Raw genomic sequence first — 27,852 nt, 5'->3', positions numbered from 1 at the left:
CATTGATTAAAACCCGATGGGCTGGGACTAAGGTCGATCCGAAGATCGCCATTGATGGGTTTGATGCTTACCCATGGCCATCTTTAGCTGAGCTAGCGCCTCATCAGTTCTTAGCTAACGAGCCCCTAGAGCAGAGCCTCTTCCCCTAAAAATAGCATGATGAGGAGCCATTGATGATGAACTTTGAGAAAGTTAGAGTTTGAAGGATAGTAGGCAAATTTTTGAAATCAAAAGTGAAGAAGAGGGAGGCAAGCAATCATATTTATAGGCTAAAACCTCCGAACTTCACCCAAGATTTCTCGCCCTAAACTTCGCCAAATATCTGGTGATCAAGCTTCGCCGAAGATCTCGCCAACAAACTCCGCTGAAGATTTCGCCACGAACTTCACAAAAAAGTTTAGCCTCAAACTTCGCCTTGAATCTCTCATGAACGATCTTCGCCTAAAGTTTATATCCTTAGGCTGAGCTCCACCTAACCGACTTACTGAGCCTCACTAAAATAACTAATTCTTCAGTGAGTGAACCTCATCCAATTCAACAAGGCACTAAAGACGAGCCTCGCCTAAACATCATAATGGATTTCACTAAGTTTTCAATTTGAGAAAATCATAACTCAATTTGTTTGAGGCTTTACATAGTGAACCTCGCCAAAATGACTTGGCAAAACTCACTAAGTCCCTAAGCTGAGTAAGGCTTTAATTCAGCTTGTTTAAGACATTATTTCGTGAATTGACTCTCACTAATACAAGGAAGCCTGAGCTTCACTTCTAAATATGATGACTCTATGTAGAGATTAGGCCATGCAAAGTTCAAATTCGCTATAGAAGTATGAACAGATCAAGTGCACAAAAGATGGACAATTTCAACATGAAGAAAAGTTTATTTTTATTGATCGAAGACTCTACTACATGAAGGTGACATTCAAGACTACCCAACTATAAGGATGATGAGTACTTGTTGCTATTTTCTTATTTCTAAGATATGGACAGGGTAATGGCTGAGGAGCATACACAAGATGCACCAAGCTATAGCTCGTACTACTCTAACCTCATGAGGTTAGGAAAATAAAAAATTTCCCTTTACTCGTCTCTGTACCCTATGCCAAGGGATGAGAAGAAGTCGTTAAACAAGAAGTGTCCCCGTTGCTACAAACTGAAACATATCAGCAGCAAGAAGTACTTATTGTAATCAAGTGAGTCTTGATTCTTGCAATCGTTCCTCAAAGGTGATGAGGGCGAAGTCTATCAAGCGAGTCTACTACTGGGTATCCGTCGATCTAACCCAACTGAGAAATCTGGCATTCCCATCCGGACATTGGGCATCGATTTTGACAAGTTCATTCCCAAAGGTGTTTGGGATGACAGTAACTTCGTTAACCAATGCATCCTCATTCATGAAGACTGGATGCAACCCTATGATGCTAGTCTCATAAAGTCCTTCTTGACGGAAGCAGCCCCCATACTTCATGTTCGCGGGGAAAGTTGGTGTTTTCTTCATTATCGATTCCATTGCACTCAGTTAACAACTTTATGCGTTACAAAGAGATCCGGTCTTTTTATAAGATCCGGCTTACAATGAAAATCAAAATAAAACAAAGAAATCAAAATTACAACTTCTCTCTTTTACCGAACAAATCACAAGATCCTGTTATTCGGTCTCTTGCTTCTGTGGGTTGTTTGCCTGCGCCGGGGTTGCTTACCGTGGACCACCGCGTGATCTGGATCCAAGCAGATCTACGACGTATTACGGGTATTATCCCACCAAGGAGATAATAGCCGGGAGGGATCGTTTCACCAAGGAAACGACCGCTCGAATCTCGGGATCTAAGAGCCAAGCTTAGATCCGGAGTGTAACGACGTAGATCTGAGGATTAGACTCTCTCGAACTCCTGCCTTTTTCGGTGCGGGTGCTCGCTAAGAATCAAATCCGGGTCTCCAAGTCTTCAAGCCTTCAGATCTCCGAGTTGAGGTGACAATCCGGCAGAGTTTCGGCTCTCTCAAAAGTTTCAGAAGAAGTCCCTCAAATGAACAACTACCCCCCCTATTTATAGCCTCTCTGAACTGTGCCTTTGTGCACAAGAGAGAGAAGGGGGGGGAGTCGGGCCACCTGAGGGTGGCTCGGCTCATGCCGAGCCACCCTGAGGTGGCTCGGCCTTGGCCGAGCCACCCCGGGGTGGCTCGGTTTGAGCCGAGCCCCTCCGGGTGTGTGGGTTTGCTGTTTTCCGCCTTTGGTTCTATTCGTGATTCGGTTCTGTGGTTGATTTATCCAGACTTGATTCGTTGACCTGATTTGGCAGTAAATCCGGATCCTGATTAGGCAGTAAATCCACTTCTGAGTCTGAGTCCGAAACTGATCTTGATTTGATCGTGATTCGTCCGAGTCCGCTCTCGGTTGGATGACTCGTTGACTCTTCAACACTTGGCTTGATTCCAAACGTATATGGGTGCATTCCGTCGCTTGCGTGCGATTCGTCGATCTCGTCGCCTCGTTGGTTTGTCGGTTTGTGCCGAGCTATGCTAAGGGCCCTATAAGCAATTTTTTATGCCTACACACTCCATCGCCACCGTGAAGAACCCAGAATTAAACAAAGGAGAGAATCCAGATCATTCTCTTCTCTTTTGTAATCGGAAATCCAATTGTAACTGAGATTAAAGGAATACAAATCAATTTTTCTTCATTTCTTTTACTGCAAATTTTCCCACAAACAATTAGCTAATAAGATCTTTTAGATGATAAAAACTAGTTTTTATTTAGTGGAAGGTTCCAAGGTCAAAAAATGCATATGCCTTAAATCTTTCAGTTTAGAAAAATAGAATTTAGTATGTATAAAAATTGTCTGGAATAAGTTAAAGTAACTTTTGTTGCGTACAGCGGAAGCAGACTCAATCCACAACAAGTCGGTAAGCAACACACGAAGAACAATACGAGCACAATTCATATGAGAACGACCAAAACCAATCATAAAAACAGAGATTTTTTGTGGTTTGGCAAATTGCCTACGTCTACGGAGGGAGGATGAGGAGATTTCACTATATGGAGGAGAAGTACAATGGGTTACAACTCTCTCAAATAATCAAAATAACCCTAATCAATAATATCTCACTCCCTCTCAATAATCTCCCTCTCAAAGTACTTAAAACAACCTCTTTTCTCTGTTTTATATCTCTCTAAATCCTAGAAAATGTGCTTCTATTTATATAAACAACCTAAGCTAAAACAGGCTAGGAAACAGATTCGACCTAATAGCCGCTATCGGTCGACCGATGCACCCTTATCAGTCGACCGGTAGGTCTTCATCAGTCGATCGATAAGGGTGCATCGGTCAACTATCCAGTGCGAGGTTTTTAGCTCCTGTATGGTTCATGATATCGGTCGACTGGTTTGGCCCACCAGTCGACCGACTAGAGGACTTTTGTCAGCTTTGATTTTTCCTATAATTCACACCCTCTTTCAACAATTCTCCACCTCGGCGAAGTGTTCCCAAAACTGAGCCAACACCAACAAGAGCACCAATGTGTTGTCTCTCCAAATCCGGCTGCACTAATGTGGTTGCCTACGTACCCCCTCTCCCAAGGGATCAAGCCACCCGTAGTTCATCCAAATGCCTCGACAGGCCTCAACAAACACGAATCTACAACAAGCTTCTACAATGATCGAACTTGATGCTAGGGACCACCTTCGTGAGCATATCTATTGGATTGTCTTTGGTGTGGACCTTCACAAGCTCCACATCCCCATCTTCAAGAACATCCCAAATAAAGTGATAACAAACGTCGATATGCTTCGTCCTCGCATGGAAAACTTGATTCTTCGTCAAATAGATAGCACACATGCTATCACAATGAATGGTAACAGATCGCTGCGAAACACCAAGGTCCTCTAAAAATCCTCGAAGCTAAATTACCTTATTTACAGCCTCTGTAATCGCCATGTACTCTGCCACTATCGTCGACAAAGCAACTGTAGACTGTAAGGTGCATCTCCAACACACCGGTGTACGGGTCAAAGTAAACATATACTCCATCGTCGATTCGCGTTTGTCCAAATCTCCAGCATAGTCTAAATCAATGTAACCAATACACAACTGCCCACCACTAGTGCCCCGATCAAATACCAAACTAACATTGAGAGTACCTCGAATATACCTCAAAACCCATCTCACGACATCCCAATAACCCGGACTCGGGTCATGCATGTATCGTGAAACCATGCTAACTGCCTGTGATAGATCCGGCCTCGTATATACCATTACATACATTAAACTTCCCACTGCACTTGTTTAAGGAGTCTTCGATACCAACTCTCCATCTTCAACTGTCTTTGGTAAAAAATCAGCTAAAAGCTTCAAATGGGCTCCCAAAGGTACACTGACTGGCTTCATCTCCATACTAATATTGAATCGCTGTAACACCTTCTTCAAATAAGCCACACGTGTCAAACAAATTCTGCCCTTATCTCTATCTGCCAATCTTCATCCCCAAAATACGCTTTACTTCACCCAAATCTTTCATCTCAAACTCACTCAAAAGCTGTATCTTCAATTCATCTATGGCGGATCTAGAAATGGAAACAACCAACATGTCATCGACATAAAGCAACAAATAAATGTGCGTACCTCCATGCAACTTACGATAGTACACGCAAGGATCAAACTGGCTCCTAATGTATGACTTGCTGATCATAAACCCATTGAATCGTCTATACCACTGTCTTAGAGATTGTTTCAACCCTTATAGCGATTTCTTCAATCTACATACCAATTTTTCCTTCCCTACAGCTCAAAACCCCAATAGCCGAGTCATATAAATTTCTTTATCAAGATTACCATGAAGAAAAGCTATTTTCACATCCAACTGATCCAATTCCAATCCATACTATGCCACCAAAGCTAGTAAGATTTGAATCGAAGAGTGCTTCACCATCGGAGAGAAGACCTCATTGTAGTAAATAAATTCTTCTTGTGCATAACCCTTCACTACCAACCTAGTTTTAAACCTCACTGGAGTGCCCTGAATGCCCTCCTTCTTGGTATACACCTATTTGCAACCAATTGTCTTACGCCCCTTTGGAAGCTCAACAAGCTCCTATGTGTCATTCTTCTGAAGAGACTCCATCTCTTCCCGCATAGCTTCCTGCCACATATTAGCCTCTGAACTTTGTTCAGCCTCTCTGAAGGTAGTAGGAGCCATCTCATAGACATTCTCCACCGAAAGTGCATAAGCAACCACTATATCTGTATACCTCGCTGACAATCGTATGTTTCTCCTGGGTCTACAAACTGCAATAGAATTCTAAACCTGAACTGTCGGTCCCTGATCCTGCTCTGTTGTACCTGTATCATCCAAATTCACTGTGCTCATCTGGCGTCACCTTAGTCAGCACTCTAATGGATATGGTCTCATCTGGACACTGTGGAGCTACATCAATCTCCACCATCTGTGATGTCTCCTCTATCGGGATGCTATCCACCTGATGAGACCTGAGAGACTTTAAGAGTGAAGCCTCATCAAATGTGATGTCTCTGCTTAGCACAATCTTCTTCTCAACTGGATCCCAAAGCTTGTATCCTTTCACACCATGCTTGAATCCCACAAATATGGTCTTTCTAGCTCGATGTTCCAACTTTTCAATTTTAACATGATAAAATGTGGGGTACCTAAAAACCTTGAACTGATCATAATCATGTGCTGGTTCTCCTGACCACATCTCTATAGGAGTCTTTTCCTCTATCACGGATGAAGGCAGCCTATTAATGAGGTGGCTCGCATACGTAAGTATCTCAGTCTAAAAGATCTTCTTTAAACTACTCCGCTACCCTATTCTGTTGCGGTGTATGACTAATTGTGAAGTGTCTCTCTATGCCCTCGTCTCGACATAACTGCTGAAAAGGGTATGATGTGTACTCTTCACTGTTGTCGAATTTTAACGTCTTGATATTTCTTCGTGTCTGCAATTCCAATCTTCTCTTCCACTCCACAAATATCTCTAGGACTTCACTCTTCTGTTTCATAGTATACACCCAACAATGCCTAGAATAGTTATCTACAAACGTAACGGACTAATATCCACCACAAGGTGATATTATCTTGGTGGGACCCCAAATATCCGTGTGCACGTAGTCTAAGATGCTGGTTGTCCTATGAATAGATGTCCCAAACTTCATTTTAGTCTTCTTGCTAAGAATGCAGTGCTCACAGAATTTAACTTTCCCACTTTTGGCTCCCTTTAATAATCCATGTTTGCACAGTGCCTGTAATGATTTTCCCCTGTGTGCCCAAGTTTATAGTGACAAAGTATGCTCGCATTCGCCTCTGAAATTGCTAAAGCTACCTGGCCGATCTCTGTACTTCCTTTCAGATAATAGAAATTTCTATCACGGACTACTTTCATTACTACCAATGATCCCTTAGTAACTTTAGCTACAACGTTCTAGAAAGTTACCCTTAATCCCTTTGCCTCCAAAGCTCCAACAGAAATAAGATTCTTCTTCAGGTAAGGAACAAACCTTACTTCATTCAATTCTCTCACAACTCCGTCGTGCATCCGATTCCTAACGGTACTTATTCCACAAATGCCACAGGACTGATTATTTCCCATGACCACCACACCCGCATTGAGTTTCTCAAAAGATCCAAACCAATCTCTCCGGGGAGTCACATGATAAGTAGCACCAGAGTCCAACATCCAATCCGATGCTTTCACATGGTTAATCTCTAGAGTAATCTCTAGAGAAGAATCATTAGAATCGTTACCACTCTTAGAAACATTCACCTCACTGGCCTTCGGGTCCTTCTTCTTGCTATTCCCCTTCTCTCTAAGCTTCGGCCAATCTCTCTTCCAATGTTCTTGTTCTATGCAAAAAGCACAGTGGTTTTTCATAATTTAGTAGTAGCCTCTTGACTTTGATATGCCTTGATTACCACCTCTAGGATAGGGACTCCTTCCTCTTATCGACAAGGCTGTTAGACCCTAGAGGGGGGTGATTAGGGTCTTATGCTAATCTAATCTGATTTTATACCAATTAAAACTAATAACAAGTTATCCTAGCAAGTATGAAATACAACAAGATATATGAGCTAGGATAAGCAATATGAACAATGAGATATATCTTAGCAATGAGATATACTATGAGATATATGCAAGGATATACAAATTAACACAAGGGTGAAATAAACATAAATAAGATAGTGGATGATATAAATAAAGAGCAATGGACAATGACGACAAGAAATATAAACATAAGAGAAGTGCGCCAAAGTAAACTCAAACACACGATATGATCACGGAGTTCGGACCTTCCGTCCTACGTCTCTGCTCCCCACTCCCGGGGAGAAATCTACTATCACAACCGGGTTTTCCACGCTCACCTGAATAACGTTTATACCTCACAATGTCGGTTTTTAATGCTCACCGATCAACGTCCACACCTCACACACGGTTTTCTAGTTCACCAAAAACTTTATAATTCACACTCTCACAATGTCGGTTTTCAACGCTCATCGATCAACATTTACACCTCACACTCGGTTTTTTAGCTCACCAAAAAATTTACAACACTCACAATGTAACTACAATAAAATATTCTCTAACATGAATGAGAACTCAATTAAGCACAACTCAATTGTTATAATCTCTCACAACCCTAATATACTATGTGTGTAAATAAAAGCTCAAGTGGGTGTGTGTAACAATGAGGTAAATCAAATCTTAACTCAATATAAAACTAGCTTTAATAAAATGATAAACAAACAAATAGATATAAAGCTAGAAATAGAGTTTAGAAAACTTCTCAATGGATCAAGAGATTGAGGGAAGATGGTTGGAAGCTCAAGTACCAATAGGATCTCCTCAAGCTCTTGTGAAATTGATTTCACAAACCCAAAACTCTCAATTGCTTAAAAGCTTCTTAAACACTCTTTTAAACAAACATTAAACAAGTTTAAACCCTTGTTAAACTCTTTTAAAACATTCTCTTATGTTTCTATGAAAGATAAAGGCAGGGGGGTATATATAGCCTCCCAAAACCTCAGCCAAAAACCCCAAACAAAAGACCAAAAAACCCACAGAATCAGAAATCAGATTTTGTACAAAATTAGCCGTTGGAGTGAACGACGATCGACCGTGAAATTCTCGCGGTCAACCGCGAGCCACTTTCGAGCCTGAGAAATTTCCAGAAAGTTAGACGGTCGACTGTGGGAATTTTCGAGCTGACGGTCGACCGTGAAAGTTACTGTTGGCTCCGCAGGTTAAAAACAAAGGCACGGTCGACCGTGTCGGTCGACCGCAAACTGATATATGAAAGTGACAGTTTGAAAACAGTTTTTCTGATTTAAAACCCTATTTAAAAATATCAAATAAATTCTAAAAATATAAAACTTTGAAAAATGATTGTAGGCATGATAATACACATGCTATAAAAACTGGTTTTTAGAAAGGACATCCCAAATGAAAAATATCATCATTTTGTAAAATAGTCCAAAACATGAAAATGTAAACATATGAGTTTTGACATTTTAGCTTAATCATGTTTTGAAACATTACAAAGTGATTATATAGATTTAATAAAAGATATATGATTGTTATTAAGTCCATAAATAATGAATATAGTATTTTCACAAATACAATAGCATATGAAACATATGAGTATGAATATGAATATATATTTGTTTCATATCTATGAAATTAAACCAAACCAACTTATTCATATAAAAACAAACATGTATGAATATAAATATTTATTTATATGCTTGTAAAAACTTTGTTTGTGGATAAACCAAAATCCAAAATGTGTACAAATATATATAACTATATATATATACATAGAAACCAATAAAATGTGTGTGTATATGATATTGAGCTTAAAGTACTTAACACACATAATATAAACTCCTAAACTAAATTACCCAAGCTTGTGATCTTCAACGAAACTCTATCTTGGTACACTTGCGGATGAAGCTTGAACTTGAATCTTTAACTTTGAATTGCGTAGGCTTCACTCCATAATTCCACCAACCTCCATTGGATATGATCGTGAATGCGCAATTCTATCCATCCTCCAACATATTATTTGTCTACAATAAATAACAAAATACAAACACTATACAAACAATATTAGATATAAATTGTTTGTTAAATCATCATCAAAACAAGAAGGCCAACAAAGGCTTCTCCTGAAGTACTAGCTCTGGAACACTCTTTATATTTCCTCCTCAAATCAAAATTCGTCAATACATTAGTCACTTCACTATAGGTGATAGAAGATCTACCATTCAACAAAGTAAGCATAAAGGTATTAAAATCCTCACCAGGTAATGAGCAGAACAAAATAATCGCCTTGTATTTATTCGATATCTTCTCATCAACATTCACCAAGTCCGACAACAACTTTGTGTAGTTGTTCACATGATCTCCAAGTGAGGTATCCTTGGACATCTAAAATCTGAATAATCTCCGCTGCAAGTGTAACTGATTCTCAATACTCTTCGTAAGATACTTATTGTTTAGAATCTCCCACATCTTCATTGCAAACGTCACGCTAATCACATCGTATTTCAACTCTTGTTCTAAACAAGATCTAATTACCCCACATGCATTTCGATTCATCTTGTCCCATATCGCCTCATCATATTTAGGTGGTCTCTCATGAGTCATTATCGTCTCTTTCAAGTTTTGAACATTCAAAGCATCCTGCACATCACTCATCCACAACCCAAAATTGCTTTTGCCGTCATACTTTACAATACTAATCTTCGTATTCTGAAGTGCAACCTGAACTGTACTCAACGCAGCATTGCTACTTTCACCACTTTCTCCAGCTATTGCTTACCAACTCTAAATTGTAGAGGAAAGATTCGAACTTGATAAAGTTGAGAAATCACCCAAATTAAACCCTAGATAGGATTCCAACACAATCTCCCAAACACACGAAGAAGGCGAGATCTTCAATGACAACTCTACAACGCTATCTCCACCGAAACCTAGATCTCCAAGATTAAAGCTTCCAACACTGAGTTTTCCTCCACCCAAATCAAACCCTAGATCTGAAATTCGGCTCTGATACCACTTGTTGCGTACAGCGGAAGCGGACTCAACCCACAACAAGTCAGTAAGCAACGCATGAAGAATAATACAAGCACAATTCACAATGAGAACGGCCAAAACCAATCACAAACACAGAGTATTTATGTAGTTCGGCAAATTGCCTACGTCCAAGGGGAGAGGATGGAGAGATTCATTATATGGAGGAGAAGTACAATGTGTTACAACTCTCTCAAACAATCAAAATAACCCTAATCAACAAGATCTCTCTCCCTCTCAATAATCTCCCTCTCAAAGTGCTCAAAACAACCTCTTTTCTCTGTTTTATATCTCTCTCTAAACCCTAGAAAACGTGATTCTATTTATATAAACAACCCAAACTAAAACAGACTAGGAAACAGATTCGGCCCAATACCCGCTATCGGTCGACCGATGCACCCCTATCGATCGACCGATAGGTCTTCATCAATCGACCGATAAGTCTTCATCAGTCGACCGATAAGGGTGCATCGGTCAACTGTCCAGTGCGAGGTTTTCAGCTCCTGTATGATGCATGATATCGTTCGACTGGTTTGGCACACCGGTCGGCCGACCAGAGGACTTTTGTCAGCTTCGATTTTTCATGTAATTCGCACCCTCTTTCAACAAATTTAAGGAAACTGATGGCTATATCCATCAACTTTTCCATCTGTTATGCTTTGAAATTGGTATTGATGTGTGATATACATCAAGACCGTCTCTAAGAAGGATGCACACCCGAATGGACCTCAAATCAGAATCTCAAGGGATAAAAACGTTGTGGATAGAACATGTCCACTTAAAATTTATTCTAGATTTCTCCAATTATTTGACTTATTATGTGAATATTCATGGATATTTGTGTGTATGATAAGAATTCTTGCATTTTTTTAGAAACTACTTCCTTAGATTTCGTAACTTTCTTTTCTTCTTTATGGAAGTATCATTTCTACAAATCTTTAAAACATAAAACGGGAGAAAAAAAAGTATCCTCGTACACTCATTTATAGATGTATGTACACATTTGTGTATGTACGCATATAACCACCAAATGTCTAGGACATGACTATATATCTCCAAACTAGTAAAGGAAAGTCGCTCTCATCGAACTACTTTTTTAGTCAATATATTGTTTTCTTAATTATTATTGAAACATTAGTTGTTGAAATATTATATCTTACTGCTTAAGAACTCATGACTCGTGACAGTAGTATTGGACAGAAAAAACTTTCGGGCTTTATTGCAACGTGTTTCAGACTAAAGTTTCAATTGTTCAACCTGTTTTTGACCGCATTGTGCACTGAATATCCATTTCCAAAAGCACATTTCTTACAAATTGTTCAGCCTGTTTTTGACCGCATTGTGCACTGAATATCCATTTCCAAAAGCACATTTCTTACAAAAAATAAGTAAATAACAAAGAACCGTTATTATCTAGTCTTAATTGTTGTACCTTCCATAATCGTAATTCACCGCATCTGCAGTGAGTCTTAACAACATCATACACAATATCAAACATAGTCTTGAAACAACAATGTAAATTTTCACCTCATCCTAGAGGGGGGGTGTTTGTTTGTTTGCAAGTAAAATGTGCAAGTTGGAAACTAAGAACATATTTAATTAGCAACCTACTTATTTTATTATTTTTTTACTTATAAGTACAGAATAAATAAGTTAAGATTTGCCAACTTGTTCTTTTTATCACTTATTATAATAGGTTCACTCATTGTTATTAAAACACTACGATGTCCTTTAACAAAACAAGTAAAAATAAGTGACAAGTAACTTATGAGGTTGCATTCACGTTTTCTATACACTTTCGTTTTGCCAAACATCCCACTTCCATAAGCACCCACAGTGGCTCTTGCTAGGGACTAGAATGAAAGAATATTTTTCATTTAGTACCCCTTAAAAATACCCTCTTTGAGAGTGAAGTAGTAAACTTCTGTTCAAGTGCAAAATAAATCTCAAAGTGATATCTAAACTTGTTATGGAAATGATCACATTACAAGAGCTTCTAGAATTGAAACCAAGATAAATTTTTTAAACGAAGTGGTAAAAACTTTTGCTATCTTAAGTTAGAACCGACGGTGTCATCAAAAGCACCCGATCTATCTCTCTCGTGATTACCTCCCTCAACTTGTGACTGCGGCAATGTAACTCAAAAGCTCAATTGGGTTACTACGACTACACTCATCCTCTTTTTCACCAACCCCCCCTCTATTTTACCACAACTGTTTAGGACCCCAAAAACCATCATTTACCTTTTCAGGGTAAATTCCATAAAAATCCCTAGCGATCTGAACTTTGCGAATCAAAGAAAACCATACTGAATTTTCTTTGTTGAACTAAATTCTTCTGAAATATTATTAATTCTCACAAACAATATTAGTAGAGAGTAAAGCCTAAACTATCTTTTTAGTTTTTTTTACCTATTATTACTCGACGAGGATATAATACGTAAATAGATGGGGGTGAAATTGTCCAAAATATATCATGTCACCGTCAAACGATAACTCTAAGCTAATGGCGTTTGCCATGTCGATAGACATGTGAAACAAATGATGGGAACTCTCCCGTATTTACGGAGTTAAGAAAATTTTTGTGCGAAAACCCCCCTCAAATTGACCCCTGCTTGCAAAACCCAACCGTCATTCATTTACCGCGAGTTGGAGTTCATTGTACTTCTTACCTCTCCCCCCTCAGTCCCAAAAATCCTCGGGGGAAAAAAAATTTATTATTATAATAATAGAAACAAATATCTCCAAGTTCATTACCTTCTTATAATATTCAAATAATTATTTTATTTTCTCTCTCCTAAATAGTCAAAATAAAAATTCACTGTATAGATTTTCTCCCCTGCTTCTCCTGCTGAAAACTCTCTCACATTATCTTTACTCCTTCTTCCTCTCTTTCTGTTGAAGCTCTCTCTCTCTCATCTTGAAAAGGAAGTAGAGGGAAGCTAGAGAGAGCAGAGAGCTGAGGAGTTATCCAAAGCAAAGGCCTTGCCTTCTCTTCTCCCTTCAAACCCCCAAACGAGAGCCTGTTCACCCTGCTCAAAAATTAAGGAACCGTCTCTCCCTCAACGAGCCTCAAGATCCAATCTGGGTCATCCTCAGACTCTCTCAATCCCCTCAAAACCCCATCAAAAATCTCACCTTTGTTCTCCTTCTCCCCAAAATCCCACCTTTTTACCTCCCCTGACAAAAAACCCCAACTTTGCCGGTCCTCTGCTGCAATTTCTGCAGATGGGGAGGGTTTTGCTGAAAAAGTGGAGAAACCCAAGTTCTTGGGGATTGAGTTATTGACCCTGAGGAAGATTATCCCACTTGGGGTTATGTTCTTCTGTATTCTATTCAATTATACTATTTTGAGAGATACTAAGGATGTTTTAGTGGTTACTGCTAAAGGGAGCAGTGCCGAGATTATACCCTTTTTAAAAACATGGGTGAATTTGCCCATGGCTGTTGGGTTCATGCTCTTGTATACTAAGCTCTCAAATGTTTTGTCAAAGGAGGCTCTTTTTTATTCTGTGATATTTCCCTTCATTGCCTTCTTTGGGGCTTTTGGGTTTGTGCTTTATCCTCTGAGCGATAAGATTCATCCCATTGCTTTTGCCGATAAGCTTGTTGCTGCTCTTGGGCCGAGCTTTATTGGCCCGGTCGCTATTCTGAGGATTTGGAGCTTTTGCTTGTTCTATGTCATGGCTGAGCTTTGGGGGAGCGTGGTGATTTCTGTTCTTTTCTGGGGGTTTGCTAATCAGGTGATCAAAGATGATCCTTTGATTTGTTAAGCTCATTTTCATGTTTTAGTTACTCTAATTCAACTAATAGTTTCTGTATTGCTGTTCTAGTGTTTATTGCTTTGGTGTTTATTTTGATTGTGAATTTTGATTCTTTTGCATATATTTCTGCCAGTTAAACTTACTTCGAAGAGTTTACTTATTATGCGCCTTCTTTTGTGTGATATTAGCGTGCTAAAGCCAGTTTTGCTCTGTTAATAGGTCACTTGGATGATTTTTTTTTTAAATCTTTTGCAGAATTTATGATAATTTTTTAAAGTTACATTTGTTTGGAAATTGTTGAGGGTTTCAGATAACCATGTGCTCTGTGATTCCATTGGAAAACACATTGTTTTTTGTACAATGATAAAGATGCTGCTGTGGCATTTTAATCATTTATTGACTAGTACGATGCTTGGTTACCTCAGCTTCAATATAGGGTTAAGTGGAAGGGTAGGATTCTTGCTAATCAATTTTCATTGAGAAGGCATTCATGTAATTTTTGCTTGCTCAATTGAACACTCAATGATCATCTGTTAGAGAGACTGCAATAAAATGTTATCCATCAATATTTTAATTATGATTTACCTCAGGACATTTCACCTTTAATTGGTGTATAACTTCTGTACTCTAATGCATTAGCTGTATCGAAGCTGATTTATCATAAAGTTCCATGTTTTTGGCTCGGATTTTCAAGAAGAACATTATAACATCCATAAGTATTAAACGAATTTTTTTTATTCTTGTAAATTGATTGTGACTTTTGAGTGATCCTAGAATGATTTGTTTTGGAATTTGGAGTTTAATAAACAATAGAGATATATTTGATTTGTCATTCTAGTGGCTATTGGAGCAGAGAACTTGAGTGGTGAAGTTGGTATGTGATTGCCCTCCGTGCCTTAGGGCCTTTGCTCTTTGGGAAGTTAAAAAAATAGTAACATGACTGCCATTATTAACTGTGTGCACTTCGTAAATAATAGCTTAGCCAAGTTTCTTGTAGAAGTTCTAGTACAATCACGTTCTTGAAATTCTAAGAAATTTTATGATCATGTGGTTTTAATAGCAAGTGTTCATCAGTAGGCCTAGCTATTTGTCATTACAGAAAATTTTACCAATTCAATGCAGTGTCAAAGGCAATACTTTTTTTTGCTACATATTCTTCTGCTATTATGTTTATTGGAAACAACTTTGATAGATTACATAGCAGTTGATTTTTTACGTTTAGTTCATGATTCAACACGATTCTTTTCTCTTTAAGCATTTCTTTGTCCATGTGAAGGGAATGAACAGATTGCACCTTATCCATTCCCTTGAAGAAAAAATTTCCTTTTTTTTTAAATTACATTTAGGGGTTCTGACATGACGGTGGACTACAGTTATTTTATCCACTTTTGTTCATTGCACTGGAGTGTTCTTTCATGCTACATTATTTCCTTATCCATTCCCTTGAAGAAAAAATTTCCTTTTTTTTAAAATTACATTTAGGGGTTCTGACATGACGGTGGACTACAGTTATTTTATCCACTTTTGTTCATTGCACTGGAGTGTTCTTTCATGCTACATTATTTTGGTGATAAATTAAAGGTTATCTTTGATCAAAATCATTAACTTAACGCCTCAGGATTTTGGTTCGGTTATAACTGCGAACAGCTTCTATAAAGATAATGTCTTGGCGTTCTACAACCTCGACGTGTTATAATGTTATGAATGAAAGTTTAACTTCTAGTGTAGAAATCCCGGCACATAATTCTTTTGGTCTGGCATAATGTGGAAAGTGGATAGTAGTGATCCTCAATTTAATATGTCAAAGCTAGTGATTAATCTGTCTTTACTCTCTATCATGTTTTTCCTCTGATAATCTTTCCTGCATTTGCAGATTACCACAGTTGAAGAAGCCAAAGAGTTCTATCCACTCTTCGGTCTTGGAGCTAATATTGCCCTCATCTTCTCAGGACGAACTGTGAAGTACTTCTCTAACCTTCGGAAGAACTTGGGCCCGGGTGTTGATGGCTGGGCGATATCTCTAAAAGGAATGATGAGCATTGTGGTCCTTCTCGGTCTCATAATCACCGCAATCTATTGGGGAGTTAATAAATTTGTTCTCAATGACCCTTCTCTTCCAAAGTCTGACCGCAAGAAGAAGAAGGTATGATTGAAGATAATAAATTGGAGGATAACCATGCTAATTCATCGAATTTTCCGTGTATTTATGAAATGTTGATGCCTTGACAGGAAAAACCAAAGCTAGGTATGAAAGAGAGCTTAAAAGTGCTGCTTTCTTCAAGATATGTGAGGGATCTTGCCACTTTGGTGGTTGCATATGGTATCAGTATCAATCTCGTTGAAGTTACATGGAAATCAAAGCTGAAGGCTCAGGTAAATTTTGTTTGTTTGGTTGTTTGTTCGTTTTTATAGTAGTCCTTTAGGTCTTTTATATTTTGCAAGTAGTTCCTCAATCTCTGAAATTGTTACTAAGCCGTCTGAAGTTTCAAATAATTCCGAAATTGGCCCCTCAAATCATTGAAATTGCTATCAGGTCCCCCAATTCTCATAACTAGTTTCAAATTAATCCCTCTGGGTGCTAATTCTACTCTTGATTGGAGGGACTAATTTCAAAATAGATTATTATTGAAGGACCTACTAGCAATATTTTTTGAGATTAATACCTTATATCTGACGTGTTTTGAATTAGTTCCTCAAATCATTGAAATTGCTAGTAGGTCCTCCAATTCTCAAGTTATCTCATAAGTTCTTTCAAATTAATCCTGCTAGTTTCTACTTCTGTTCTTGATTGAAGGAGCTAGTTTCAAAATATGAAAGCTTTAAGGGACTAATATAGCAACGACTACAAAAAAAAAGCCCAGTTTGTTTTTATGCTCAATAGGTTGTTGCCTTCCAATATTTTTTCTAATTTCAATTCCTTTTACAGTTTCCTAGCCCGAATGAGTACTCATCGTTCATGGGCGATTTCTCAACTGCAACCGGAATTGCCACATTCACGATGATGTTGCTTGGCCGAGTGATCCTCAGAAAATTTGGCTGGGGGGTTGCGGCTATGATAACTCCGACAGTTTTACTACTTACCGGAGTTGGTTTCTTCTCGCTTCTATTGTTTGGGGAACCATTGGCACCATTGCTCGGGACACTAGGCATAACCCCTCTACTTGCAGCTGTTTATGTCGGTGCATTGCAGAACATTTTCAGTAAAAGTGCAAAATATAGTTTGTTCGATCCATGCAAGGAAATGGCTTATATTCCTCTAGATGAAGATATGAAGGTTCGTTTGAGTAATACCGTTTATAACTTATATCTATGTGCACATGCATACATAATATATTTGTGCTCATGTATGCTAGTACAGATGCATATGTCTATCAATAATCCAAATTATTCGAGCACAAGTATTGACATTTCGAGTTGCACTTTTCACTTGTAACTTAATCCGTTACCGGGTCTTGTCTTGATAAAAGATTTTAGGGTTAATTGCAGATATACACCCTGTACTATGGTGGTGTAGCCAAGTTTTTTTATTGGCACTTATACCCCCTTGGTTACAGAGACATTACTTTTTTGCCCTCAATGTAGATCTAAGTTAATGTTATTTTTTTTCCAGTTAAACTGAGGGCATAATGTAATATTATCATCACGTGATACCCATGAGACATCTCATCCCAACTTTGAAAAATACTGTCGTATGGAGTTTAGGGTGTGCAACTACTATTGAAATTGTTCGGGCTTCAAGGGATATGAGTGGCTACACTCTCATAGATGATTGAATAGTAGTGTATCTGCAATTAACCCAAAAATTATAAGCCATTTGCCACAAATTGATGTTATAACTTGCATGTAAGCATTTGGTCATGTTTTTCCCCCTTTTCTTGTCATCAGCTAATGAAAGCTATATTTGTTCAAGCTCAATACAATAGATGCTTTTTCTCTCGTCCATTTTTCTGAAATTTTCATAATTGACTATAGGTTAAAGGGAAGGCAGCCATCGATGTTGTCTGCAACCCCTTGGGGAAATCAGGAGGCGCGCTGATCCAACAATTCATGATTTTGACATTCGGGTCTCTTGCAAACTCTACTCCCTATCTCGGAGGAATCCTTCTTGTGATTGTTCTTGCTTGGCTTGGGGCAGCAAAATCTTTGGATTCCCAATTCTCTCCTTTGGCTAAACAAGAGCTTGAGAAGGAGAAAAAACTAGAAAATCTCAAGGAACCAGTGATTGACGTATCTTTCTCAGACACCAAGAAAGAGGTGAAAACAACAGAAAATGGTTCTCTTCAGGAACCAGGCTCGAGCGAAAGCTTATCAAATGGATCAGCTTTGAAACCAAAATTGGATTCTGAATCAGAGAACTCATCAGAATCTTCAGCTCCTCGTGCTTAGTGAGGTTACTTTTCTTCGCAAATTATAAAACATCGAGTAGAAATAAGTTGACAGCAGCAGGTATGCAGTTAGTTATTTCGTCGTTTTTGATAGGAAATAAATTTATCTATTCTAATATGTACTTGCTGTACTTGTGAATTTGTAGATGAGATTAGCCTATGAGAAGTATATGTACCTTTGGTTTGTTTTGAGATATATTTTACTTCCTTTGCTAATTTGCGCATATTTGGAAGTGTCAAGTTTTTGATTCTTATTAGCATTTATATTTTGAAATTATGTTTGACATTTTTGTTTAGCTTTGGTTGACTGCAATTTCTTCAAAAATTCAAATATGTAGATTTTGAGGATCGTGTTCTCCTTTATTTTCCTTGCAATTACAACGTTTGTGAATGTGAAAAGTATTATTACACTCTTAAAATAATATTAGCCTTTAATTGACATTTTTATGGGCCTTTGTAGTTAGGTGCTCTGTGTTTTAGGTTCTTCTTGTCTTCGGATATTACCCACGAGTGGAATTAAAATACTCATAGAAGTTGTACTTTGCTGATCCAATTTTGATTAATTTTCCTTTATTAACTTGTCATTACCCTTCTTTTTTTTTGTGCCAAGTGTAGACTTTATTACCAAATAGCAAGAGCTGATGGGTGCATACTCCCTGTATGCTATAGAGCTTCACAGCTCGAAGCTATAGCACAAAAGCCTCTAGCCAAAACATACTAACATAGAGAGGCATCTAAGCAAACAACTAAGAAACTAAGAAACTAAAAAGACCAAAATCAAAATTTATCTATATATTGTTGCTTCTTCTTCCACGGACAATCAGGAAATAGGTGCATAGGATCTATGCCGCCCTCTGTTTTGTTTAGTATCCTTCAATCTGCAAACGTTACTCGACTGAATCTTAATCTCGTAAGTGATAGCAGACGTACACTCCTCCACCTCCACTCTTTGCTGTCGAAAGATCTACCAATTTCTTGCTCGCCAAATGTAGTAAATACAAGCTGCAGCAGCTGCAGAAACACACACAGGAGCTTCCTCGCCACTTTCCAATCACCCATTCCAGACCTTCATTCCATTGAAATTTATCAACCCTTTACTGAGCGAACTCCATAGCATTCCTCCACAAGAAGTCGCTGAAACCACACCCAAAAAAAGAGATGGTTTCTATCTTCAATACCAGAATTGAAAAAGGAGCGAGTATCATCATCAACAATCCCATACTGTCTAGGCTTTGCTCTTCGTAGGCAGTTTATCCTTTCATGCTACCCAAAAAATAACAGGATTTGCTTAGGCAGAGGGAGTTTACTCCGAGCCAATCTAGCCCAAGGCAGTTTAACCCCAGCACCAGCAAGCCTACGGTATGCAGATGTGGTACTAAATTGAGGGGGGTCGCCAATCCAAATGAGGCCACTAGATGTCGTATGACCACATCGTAGAGCTTCTTCTCTAGAACTTTTCAAGAATTTTCTTGAATGACCAAGAGAAGTGAAGCTTGATGACGATACTCCAATTACTTTGATTTTTTTAGATAATAACCAGGGACCCAATTAAGTCTAACCATAATGAATAATTTGCCATAGCTACTGCATGTCCAGGAGTCTAAACAAAAGTCACTTTGTTGAATAGCCCCATCTGATGAGGGCCTAATCCACCACAAATTTTAGAAGCACACACTGTAGGCCAGGCCACTCTGCTCTTCTTGTAATCGCTTAGCTCCCCCTGCCCATGAGAACCCTCTACCTAGCCGCTCAACCTTCTTAGCAACTCCTAGGCGATACAAGTATCCCTCCCCAATACATTTACATACTGTGCAGTGTACAAAACTGATTTATCCAATTGGAGTCTACCAGCAAAAGATAAGAGCTATATAAGAGCTTGGTAATCCATCACTGAAAACATATCATTCCTAACATTATGATTAACACCTCCGAAGAACACTTGGCTCTTTGAGCCATCGGCAAATAATCCAGAGACCCCCGAATAATGTGAGAACCTTTCGTGAATTTGAGACACTGAAACCAAGTCCCCTCTACAAAATGTCATGAGATCATCAGCAAAGCATTGGTGAGAAAGATGAATACCTCCGCACTTTAGATGAAATTTAAAGCCCTTAACCTCCTTAAGGCCAACCATGCATCTACTAAAATACTCAGTAGCAAGAACAAACAGGTAAGGTGACGCTGGTTCACCTTGTCGCGGTCCCTTCTTTCTAGGAAATTAAGGTGAGCTCATCTGACCATTGACCACAATAGAGTATGGAACAGTAGATATACATTCCATCACCCATCTCTTGAATCTATTAGGAAAATCAAGTCCATGAAGAATAGCCTCCATAAACTCCCAATCCAAGAGCATGTTTAAGTTTTACACTTTTACTAACGTGAGCTCCATAAACCTCCATAAACAGTAATTATACATTCCGTAAGCTTGTTCTTGCTAAGTTAATGGCTTTCGTAACTTTTTATCCAAGAGTTTGTTTAAGCCAATTTCTAGGTTTACTAATCTGAGCTCCATTTATTGCGTAGAATTTATCAATTTTCTAGTTCTTGTCAAGCTTTTATCCCTTAATAAATCAGCATCATAATGGTGTCATAATCAATTATTAATTTATTATCCAAAAATCTAGAGACAGGTGGTCTGATACCATTTTTGCAAAAAATATGAAGTTTTTTAGGGGCATTTTCAACACTATTAAGACGTGGAAAACTTTTTGGTGCTTGGTAAGAAAAACAAAATATTGTAGGGTTTCATGGGAAACACCCAGAGTATCTGTGGCTTTTGTGAAATTTATCTTTTTCCCCCTGAATGGTCATCAGATCTTTTTTATTTTAAACAATGCTATTAATATTTTTTGTTGGATTTATTTAACTAGAAAGATTTGGATTGGGTTTGATTGTGTTTTCCTCGATGAATATCTGTCTTTTTTTTTTCCAAAAGTTATAACAGTTAAATATCTCAAAGCGTTACCAATTTGTAAGATTATACAAAATTAATGATATTAAGGTAAAATGATTATTTATCCTTTCACTATTTAAATTCAACCACCAATGCCTATTTTATGTAAAGTTGTTCAAATATCACCATAGGGATGTCCCGTAATAGTGATGTTGTAACCGAAGTATATTCATTGCAAAATCATGACTTGCAGTATTCGTTAGCAATTAACCTTTTGTACAAAGAAAAGTAAAAAAATCAGAATATATTTCTTGTTAGCTTGTTGAGAATGAAGCTATTGGTTTTTGGGACCATCTTTGCTTCGCAACAAAACTTTGGGAGGAATATTGGTAGTAAAATACAAAGAGTGCCAGGGGCCTGGGAGGGTTATGTATTTATTATATTCATCATTTTTGTTCTAGTTGTATGATTTTAACCTTTCAAGCAAGGACAGATATTTTAAACTTTAACTTGATAACCTGTATCAAAGTTAAAGTTTAAAATATCTGTCTAGAAAGGTTAAAATCATACAACTGAAACAAAAATGATGAATATAATAAAGAATTATAAAAAAAAATTAACTTGTTTGTAATTGAAGTATTTGGCTTTTTTCATTTCCTATCTGAATGAAGCATGTTGAGGTTTTGACCCCTTCTTTCTTCTTTTTTCCCTCAAGAAAAAAAAATTTGTATTCAAAGGAAAAGTTACCTCTTCTGGTCATCAAATCAAGTATACCGATACAAGTTGCTCATCAAGTTTCTCTTAAAAGTCCTTTCTAACATGGCTTTACAAATTGAGAGTCGTTCGCATCGGCTGTTGTCTAATTTTACTGAGATATTATCTCGAAGTCCCTTCTACTCTAAGAAAACCTACAACTAACTTATGATGAAGATAGAGATTTATAACCCCCCCCCCCCCCCCAAAAAAAAAAAAAAAAAAAAAAAAAAAAAAAAAAAAAACATGCACTTTACTTTCTTTATCCGTTTCACTCGGTAGATGCTAAACCGTATAGTGTTACTATGGATTTGTTGCTTACTGGTAACACAGTAGTGTGGCCCTGCGAAATGATATATAGATGGTGTTGCTGCGATCAGGACAAAGTATGGAATTGAAAGAGGTACTGAGATGTTTCTGTCTTTATTTAGCTCCAGTTGGTTATTCATTAGCTTCCCCCTAAAGGACAAATGAAAATTGAAACCTATGAAGATTCCTGTTTACAAAGCTTTGTATTTAGATTGTGGGCCTCTCTTCATGCCCTGGCGCTCTGTTCATAGGCGTCTCAAAATAGAGAATCAGGCCAGGGTCTCTAATAATTACCATTTTCGTTCGTGTCACGGTTAATTTCCGTTCTCTTTTCAGCTTTTACACGTGAGATGAATTCAGAGCCTCTTCGAACGTGGTGCTTATAATTTTGTGATAATTAATTTGGCCAATCTTTGCCTTGCCATAGTTCTTGTGTTCTTTTTAGATAATTAATATAGCCATTTTTAGGGAGTGTTAATTTATGCAAGTTCTTAACGTTATGCTACTTGGTTTAACTGAGTAGTAATACGGTACAGCTACTGAAGTTGTGAATTATCAATATGATGATTGGCAGCATAAACAATTTGATTCGTCCAAATTTTTAACGGCTGGCAGATGCAAATTGACGTTGGTATTTTCTCAATTTTCATCTCAATTGTCTGAAGGAGAGCCTTCAAATTAAGCTCCAACCTTTTCCCTAGATATATAGTCCACGTATAACATCGTCTTTCGTTCGAATCTGTTTATACTCTTAGCGTGACTTCGGGTCATATTTATGGGCTGAAACATGAAGCTGTCACTAACGCTAGCTCTGAAGTCGTAACGTGGGTAGACGAACATATATGTTTGGGGTTTTTCAATAAACACCCCCTCGACACGGGGTAAATTCAAAAATATCTATAATTTGAGGGGCATACTGTGTATAGACGACCCTATACGTTTTTAGGCATCACATTCTTTTACCATCGAACCGATTATCGAAATAACTAACCCTATCCCTCACTAACCAAACCAACTACCTTTCGATCTTTATCAGTCCTATCCTCCCCCCCCCCCCCCCCCACCCCCCCCCGCCACCCCCCCCCTCCCCGCCCCCCCCCTCCCCCCGCCTCCCCCCCCCCCCCCCCCCCCCCCCACCCCCCCCCCCCCTATCCTACAGTCGCACCCCCCCTGACCCCGATGCCCAACACAAAAACATCCAAAAACATTCCACATGTGGTCCGGTACGAGACACCCACCCTCCGTATTTGGATAAAAGCACACAATAACCTCCCACCCTTCAAGCATCCACACTTCACCCAATAATTAATTAAACCAACAAACCAAAGCCATGAAATCCCCCACCACCACCTCCTCCTCCCTCAAAAACCTCTCATTGCCGGAACCCGGTGAACCCTACTTCGACGAAGACGCGCCCGAAAACCTCGACATCGACCAGTTCACTAAGACCCTCTCCAACATCAAGTCCAAGGCCGTCCGCCCGGACCTCCCTCGCTCCCTCATGCTCCACTATCGCCGTTCCAAGTGGCCTCCCGGAGCTCACCTCTGATCGCCCTGTATCCGTATCCGTATCCTCGCGGCAGCTCCACTGCCGCCTGGCGCTTAAAAAGCGGCCTTGCCTCGTCGAAATGTTATCGCCATACTGCCTCAAGATTCACAAGGGCATTCCAAAATGCCTTGCGATTTTTGTTGCGGCTCCTCCGAGGCCGCGAGGCTGCGTCGGAGTTGGCCCGCGCGCGGCTGGCTGACGGTCTGCGAGGACAGGTGGCTTATCAGCTGGACCGTGGGGGGCCACTTGAAGGAGGCTCATGATCGTCGGCCGTTCAGTGCCTACACGTGCGGCAGCTGCTCGAACGTCGGCTGGTGAATCAGACTGATAGAAAGGTTCTTTGGCGATGGAGGAGGCGCCGGAGTGGGGCCCGCGATGGTGAAGGTGGCGAAGCTGTGGCACTCGTACCTGCTCTTGAGGTTTGCGATGGACGCGGGGGCTCGACGGTGGCGGAGTTTCGAGCGGCTTCGCCACACAATTGCCAGGCGCATGCCCGGGCAGCCGATGATATGGGCTGTAGAGCCGTAGACACGTACATTAAGGTGAGTTTTTAAGGCCCATTTCACATGCAAACCTGGCGCCAAGTTGTAGCTAGCGCAGGTTTTGCTTTTATTAATTGGTAACGCAACCCAGTTAGTAAACTCTAGCAAGTACCGAGTAGTATGCAAATATAGTCAATGAGTTTCGCCTCATATTAAAATAACTTCGTGGGTATAATGACCGTAAACCATACCAAAATTGATGGTAGTAACTACAAGCATATAGGAGAGGAAGAGGCCAATTTTTGTAGTTCCTGTATTGCCCACCGCGCGAGTCAATCACGAGTTAAAATTTCGATACATACGATTCCACAAAGAAACGATCATATCTTCTAGCCCAAAAGACGGATTCTGACATATTATATATATAAATCGACTATTTTCAGTAATAAAGTTAGAGTCAATTTAGATTAGAAAATAAAATCAATTTCCATTCAATTTGGACTGATTTGTTCTCTTTACAATAGAGTCTTTTAGGTAGTATTAGATTATATATTTCTTTCTTTTAGAAATTTTGTTCTTATCAGGAATAGGCTTTGTTTTTCTATTTAAGAAAAATGATTGTAAATCTCATGGGATAAGATAACTTTTCCTCAATAAAATTTCATGTTCATTATATTTTCCTCGTGGACTCCAAGTTCTTTGTGGATTCGGAGATCATTCTTTATGGATTCAGAGAGCATTTCTTAGTGAATCCCGATGTTTATCACTTTCACGCTACGTCATTTAGTATCAAAGCACTGTTTTTTCGATCCGATAGCAGGCGATCAAGCCCGTGTTACCCGAATTGAGTTCAACGATTTGAATTGCGAGAGTTACTCAGACGAAGACTTCCATAAACCGACTTACATTGGCGGTGGACCATCTGAATGTAGGACGAGTTCGAGATTGCATTTATGATTGCAAAAGACGAGATTCGACTCTACAAGACAAATTCTATAGTAATGATTGTAGAGGCTACAGAAGAAAGGAGAACTATATATGATGCTAGAGGATTAAAGGTACCATCCTTCAATGGAAAGCTTCATGCTGATGATTTCCTTGAATGGATTAATAAAGTGGATAGATAATTTGAGTATGAGATAATTCCAGAAGATTGAAAAGTTAAATTAGTAGTTTATAGACTTAAAGGAAAAATATTTGCATGGTGGGATGAAGTACTGATAAATCGATATCATCAAGGGAAGGATCTAGTTTGAACATGGACAAAGATGAAGAAGTTATTGAGAGACTATTTCCTACCTTCCAACTACAAACAATATCGTGTGTCTTTGAAAGATTCTTTTACTTTAGCCGACACAGTCCATCTAGCAAAAAAGGTGGACCGACAAAGGACCTTCGTCATAGATGTTCTTGAAGAGTTCTCACACTAATTATGATTGCGACAAAACTAAAAAACTTCAATTTATCTCTAAGAAAGAGTCTAGATTTGTGAACAACATCGAAGAGGCAACAAAGAAGACTTTATCAATTATGTTGATCGCAGAATTAGAGGCATCTAAGACAGCGATTGCTAAGGAGAATGTATTTCTAGTGGCAAACAATGAGACACCCACAACCAAAAAAGAAGATTTTGCTACCATCAAGATTTATCCTGTAGTGCAACCCTTGTTGTGCATGAAATTCATCATGTTGATGGTGATATGTTAATGAAGACGGATATTATGCATGATATTCTCAAAGATGTTGTGAGTGATGTTACACGTATTGATATTGTCCCGATAGAGGAGAATGATGTAATAGCGAGTGAGTCAATTGATGATATCTATGACTTGTTTGGTGGAGGGCTCGAGGCAAAAGAGATGAAAGAATTGTGTATGGAGTATGAGGAAAATTTTTCTTTAGAAGCAAAGGTTGCGAATAATTTCAAGAAGGTTGAGATGATACTCCCGACACTAGATTATGAGAAGCAACAAGGAATATATTTGGATGAATTTTTCAAATCATCTATAGATCCACATGCCGCCAAACACATGCACATGGTTCATGATATATTCATTCAAAAGTTTGATTCAGAAGAAGTCCTAACCGAGGATGTAAAAATAACAAATTGAGAAAATCAATGCTTAATACAAGGCGGATGTTGATTAATACAGGAGAAGAAAAATATTTATCGATGAAGCTACTATTCAAGCAAATATAAGCTCAAGGTCAAGCTTCTATCAATAAGGGAGACTAATGTTGAACGTTTAACAGACAATTTCATAAAGGAGTAGGTCAATCACGAGCTACATGCAAATACATATGTATTATTGACTTTTGCATGTAAATCGCCTATCTCGATGAGATAAAGCCAATTGTATTGTCAAATTTTCAAAATCTCATTAGCAATACTTAGTTTTGGATGAAATCCGAAAATAATCAGCTTTGAGTTTATATTTAGTAATGAAGTTAGAGTCAATTTATATTAGGAAACAAAATCAATTTTGATTCAATTTGAACTAATTTGTTTTCTTCATTATAGAGAGTCATTTAGCTAGTTTTACATTATTTTTTTAGAAATTCTATTTTTATCAAGAGTATGATTTGTTTTCTATTTAAGAAGAAGAACTATAAACCTCATGAGATAATACGATATTTCATTAATAAAACTTCCTCTTCATTATATTTTCCTCGTGGATTCGAAGTTTTTCGTGGACTTGGAGATTGTTCTTTATGCATGCAACGAGCACCCCTTTGTTGATTCTGAAGTTGATTACTTCCCTGCTGCATTACCCACGGAACTCATTGGTATAACAAATCGATTTAGGTATAGCCTTTTTAATGTGAAAATGAAATCGCTTGAAGATTAAACTATTAAGTTAATGTGTTCATCTTACACTTGGCACATAGAAAATGAACCTCTGTCTCTCTGTCGTCCCCTCTGAGTTTCACAAATTGGTGATTTTGTCATTTATTTCTTGAGAACATCAATTACTGGCATGTAGTACGTTTAGAGAAGACAATTGCTGTTCGTGCCATCTTCTCCTACTTGTCACTTGTTTGCTTCCCACAAAACATCAAGGCTTTGTACTATTATTCTATTTCTATTTCCTAAGCTTTTCTATTTTGATTCACTTCTCATAATTGACCTCTCATGCACCGACCCCAACAAAATTTCGTACTACACGTCATAATATCAAAGTATTCCTTATCATTTCAACTGTTCATCCGTGATTTGTTTTCGTTTAACAAAGATACATAGTTATAGTATATATATTGTGGCTACTTGAAAGAACAACGTACAACCATTTACATCAAAGCTATCATGTTTTCCATATGCTTAGTTTGTAAAAAAGTTGCTAACAATAATTGGACAAATTTTCAAAACAGACCTCTTTGGGTTTTTAATTGCAAAAAACGACCCATTTCAATCTTATTTATAAAAACCGACCCAGTTAGTTGAAACTGGGTCGGTTTTTGAATTTTTTTTTCCCAAACTTCACGGGAGTTCAACTCCCGTGAAGTTTCCCAAAAAAATTTAAAAAAACCGATCTGTTTTCAGCCCCTGGTTGAAAACAGGTCGGTTTTTGTAAATATTTTCAAAACCGGTCGTTTTTTGCAATTAAAAACCCAAAAGGGTCGGTTTTGAAAATTTGTCC

General features: G+C 38.5%; 2 protein-coding genes across 2 annotated transcripts in view; both read left to right on the top strand.

Annotated features, from left to right (window-relative positions):
* On the top strand, positions 13,126 to 18,465 carry LOC109826621 (plastidic ATP/ADP-transporter-like). The gene is made up of 5 exons (XM_020393646.1): positions 13,126 to 13,819; positions 15,714 to 15,983; positions 16,070 to 16,213; positions 16,767 to 17,114; positions 17,813 to 18,465. Exons 1-5 carry the CDS (start codon positions 13,394 to 13,396, stop codon positions 18,224 to 18,226), a joined length of 1,602 nt encoding a protein of 533 aa, XP_020249235.1. The 5' UTR covers positions 13,126 to 13,393; the 3' UTR covers positions 18,227 to 18,465.
* The window catches only part of LOC109836519 (BTB/POZ domain-containing protein At5g03250-like), an 8,868-nt gene continuing 6,936 nt past the window's right edge, over positions 25,921 to 27,852 (top strand). Inside the window, exons 1-2 of the mRNA XM_020404430.1 lie at positions 25,921 to 26,307; positions 26,899 to 27,001. Coding sequence (XP_020260019.1) covers positions 25,921 to 26,307; positions 26,899 to 27,001 — 490 coding nt within the window. The remainder of the gene's footprint in view (positions 26,308 to 26,898; positions 27,002 to 27,852) is intronic.

Source organism: Asparagus officinalis, chromosome 1, assembly GCF_001876935.1.
Source record: "Asparagus officinalis chromosome 1, Aspof.V1, whole genome shotgun sequence".
Taxonomy (NCBI): Eukaryota; Viridiplantae; Streptophyta; class Magnoliopsida; order Asparagales; family Asparagaceae; genus Asparagus; species Asparagus officinalis.
The sequence above is the reverse complement of the archived record's forward strand: the minus strand, read 5'-3'. Positions and strand labels throughout refer to the sequence as shown.

Coding starts and splice junctions, on each gene's coding strand:
- LOC109826621 (XM_020393646.1), top strand. CDS start 13,394: ATGTTCTTCTGTATTCTATTCAATTATACTATTTTGAGAGATACTAAG. Junction 15,984..16,069: donor CTGACCGCAAGAAGAAGAAG/GTATGATTGAAG, acceptor ATGCCTTGACAG/GAAAAACCAAAGCTAGGTAT. Junction 17,115..17,812: donor CTCTAGATGAAGATATGAAG/GTTCGTTTGAGT, acceptor AATTGACTATAG/GTTAAAGGGAAGGCAGCCAT.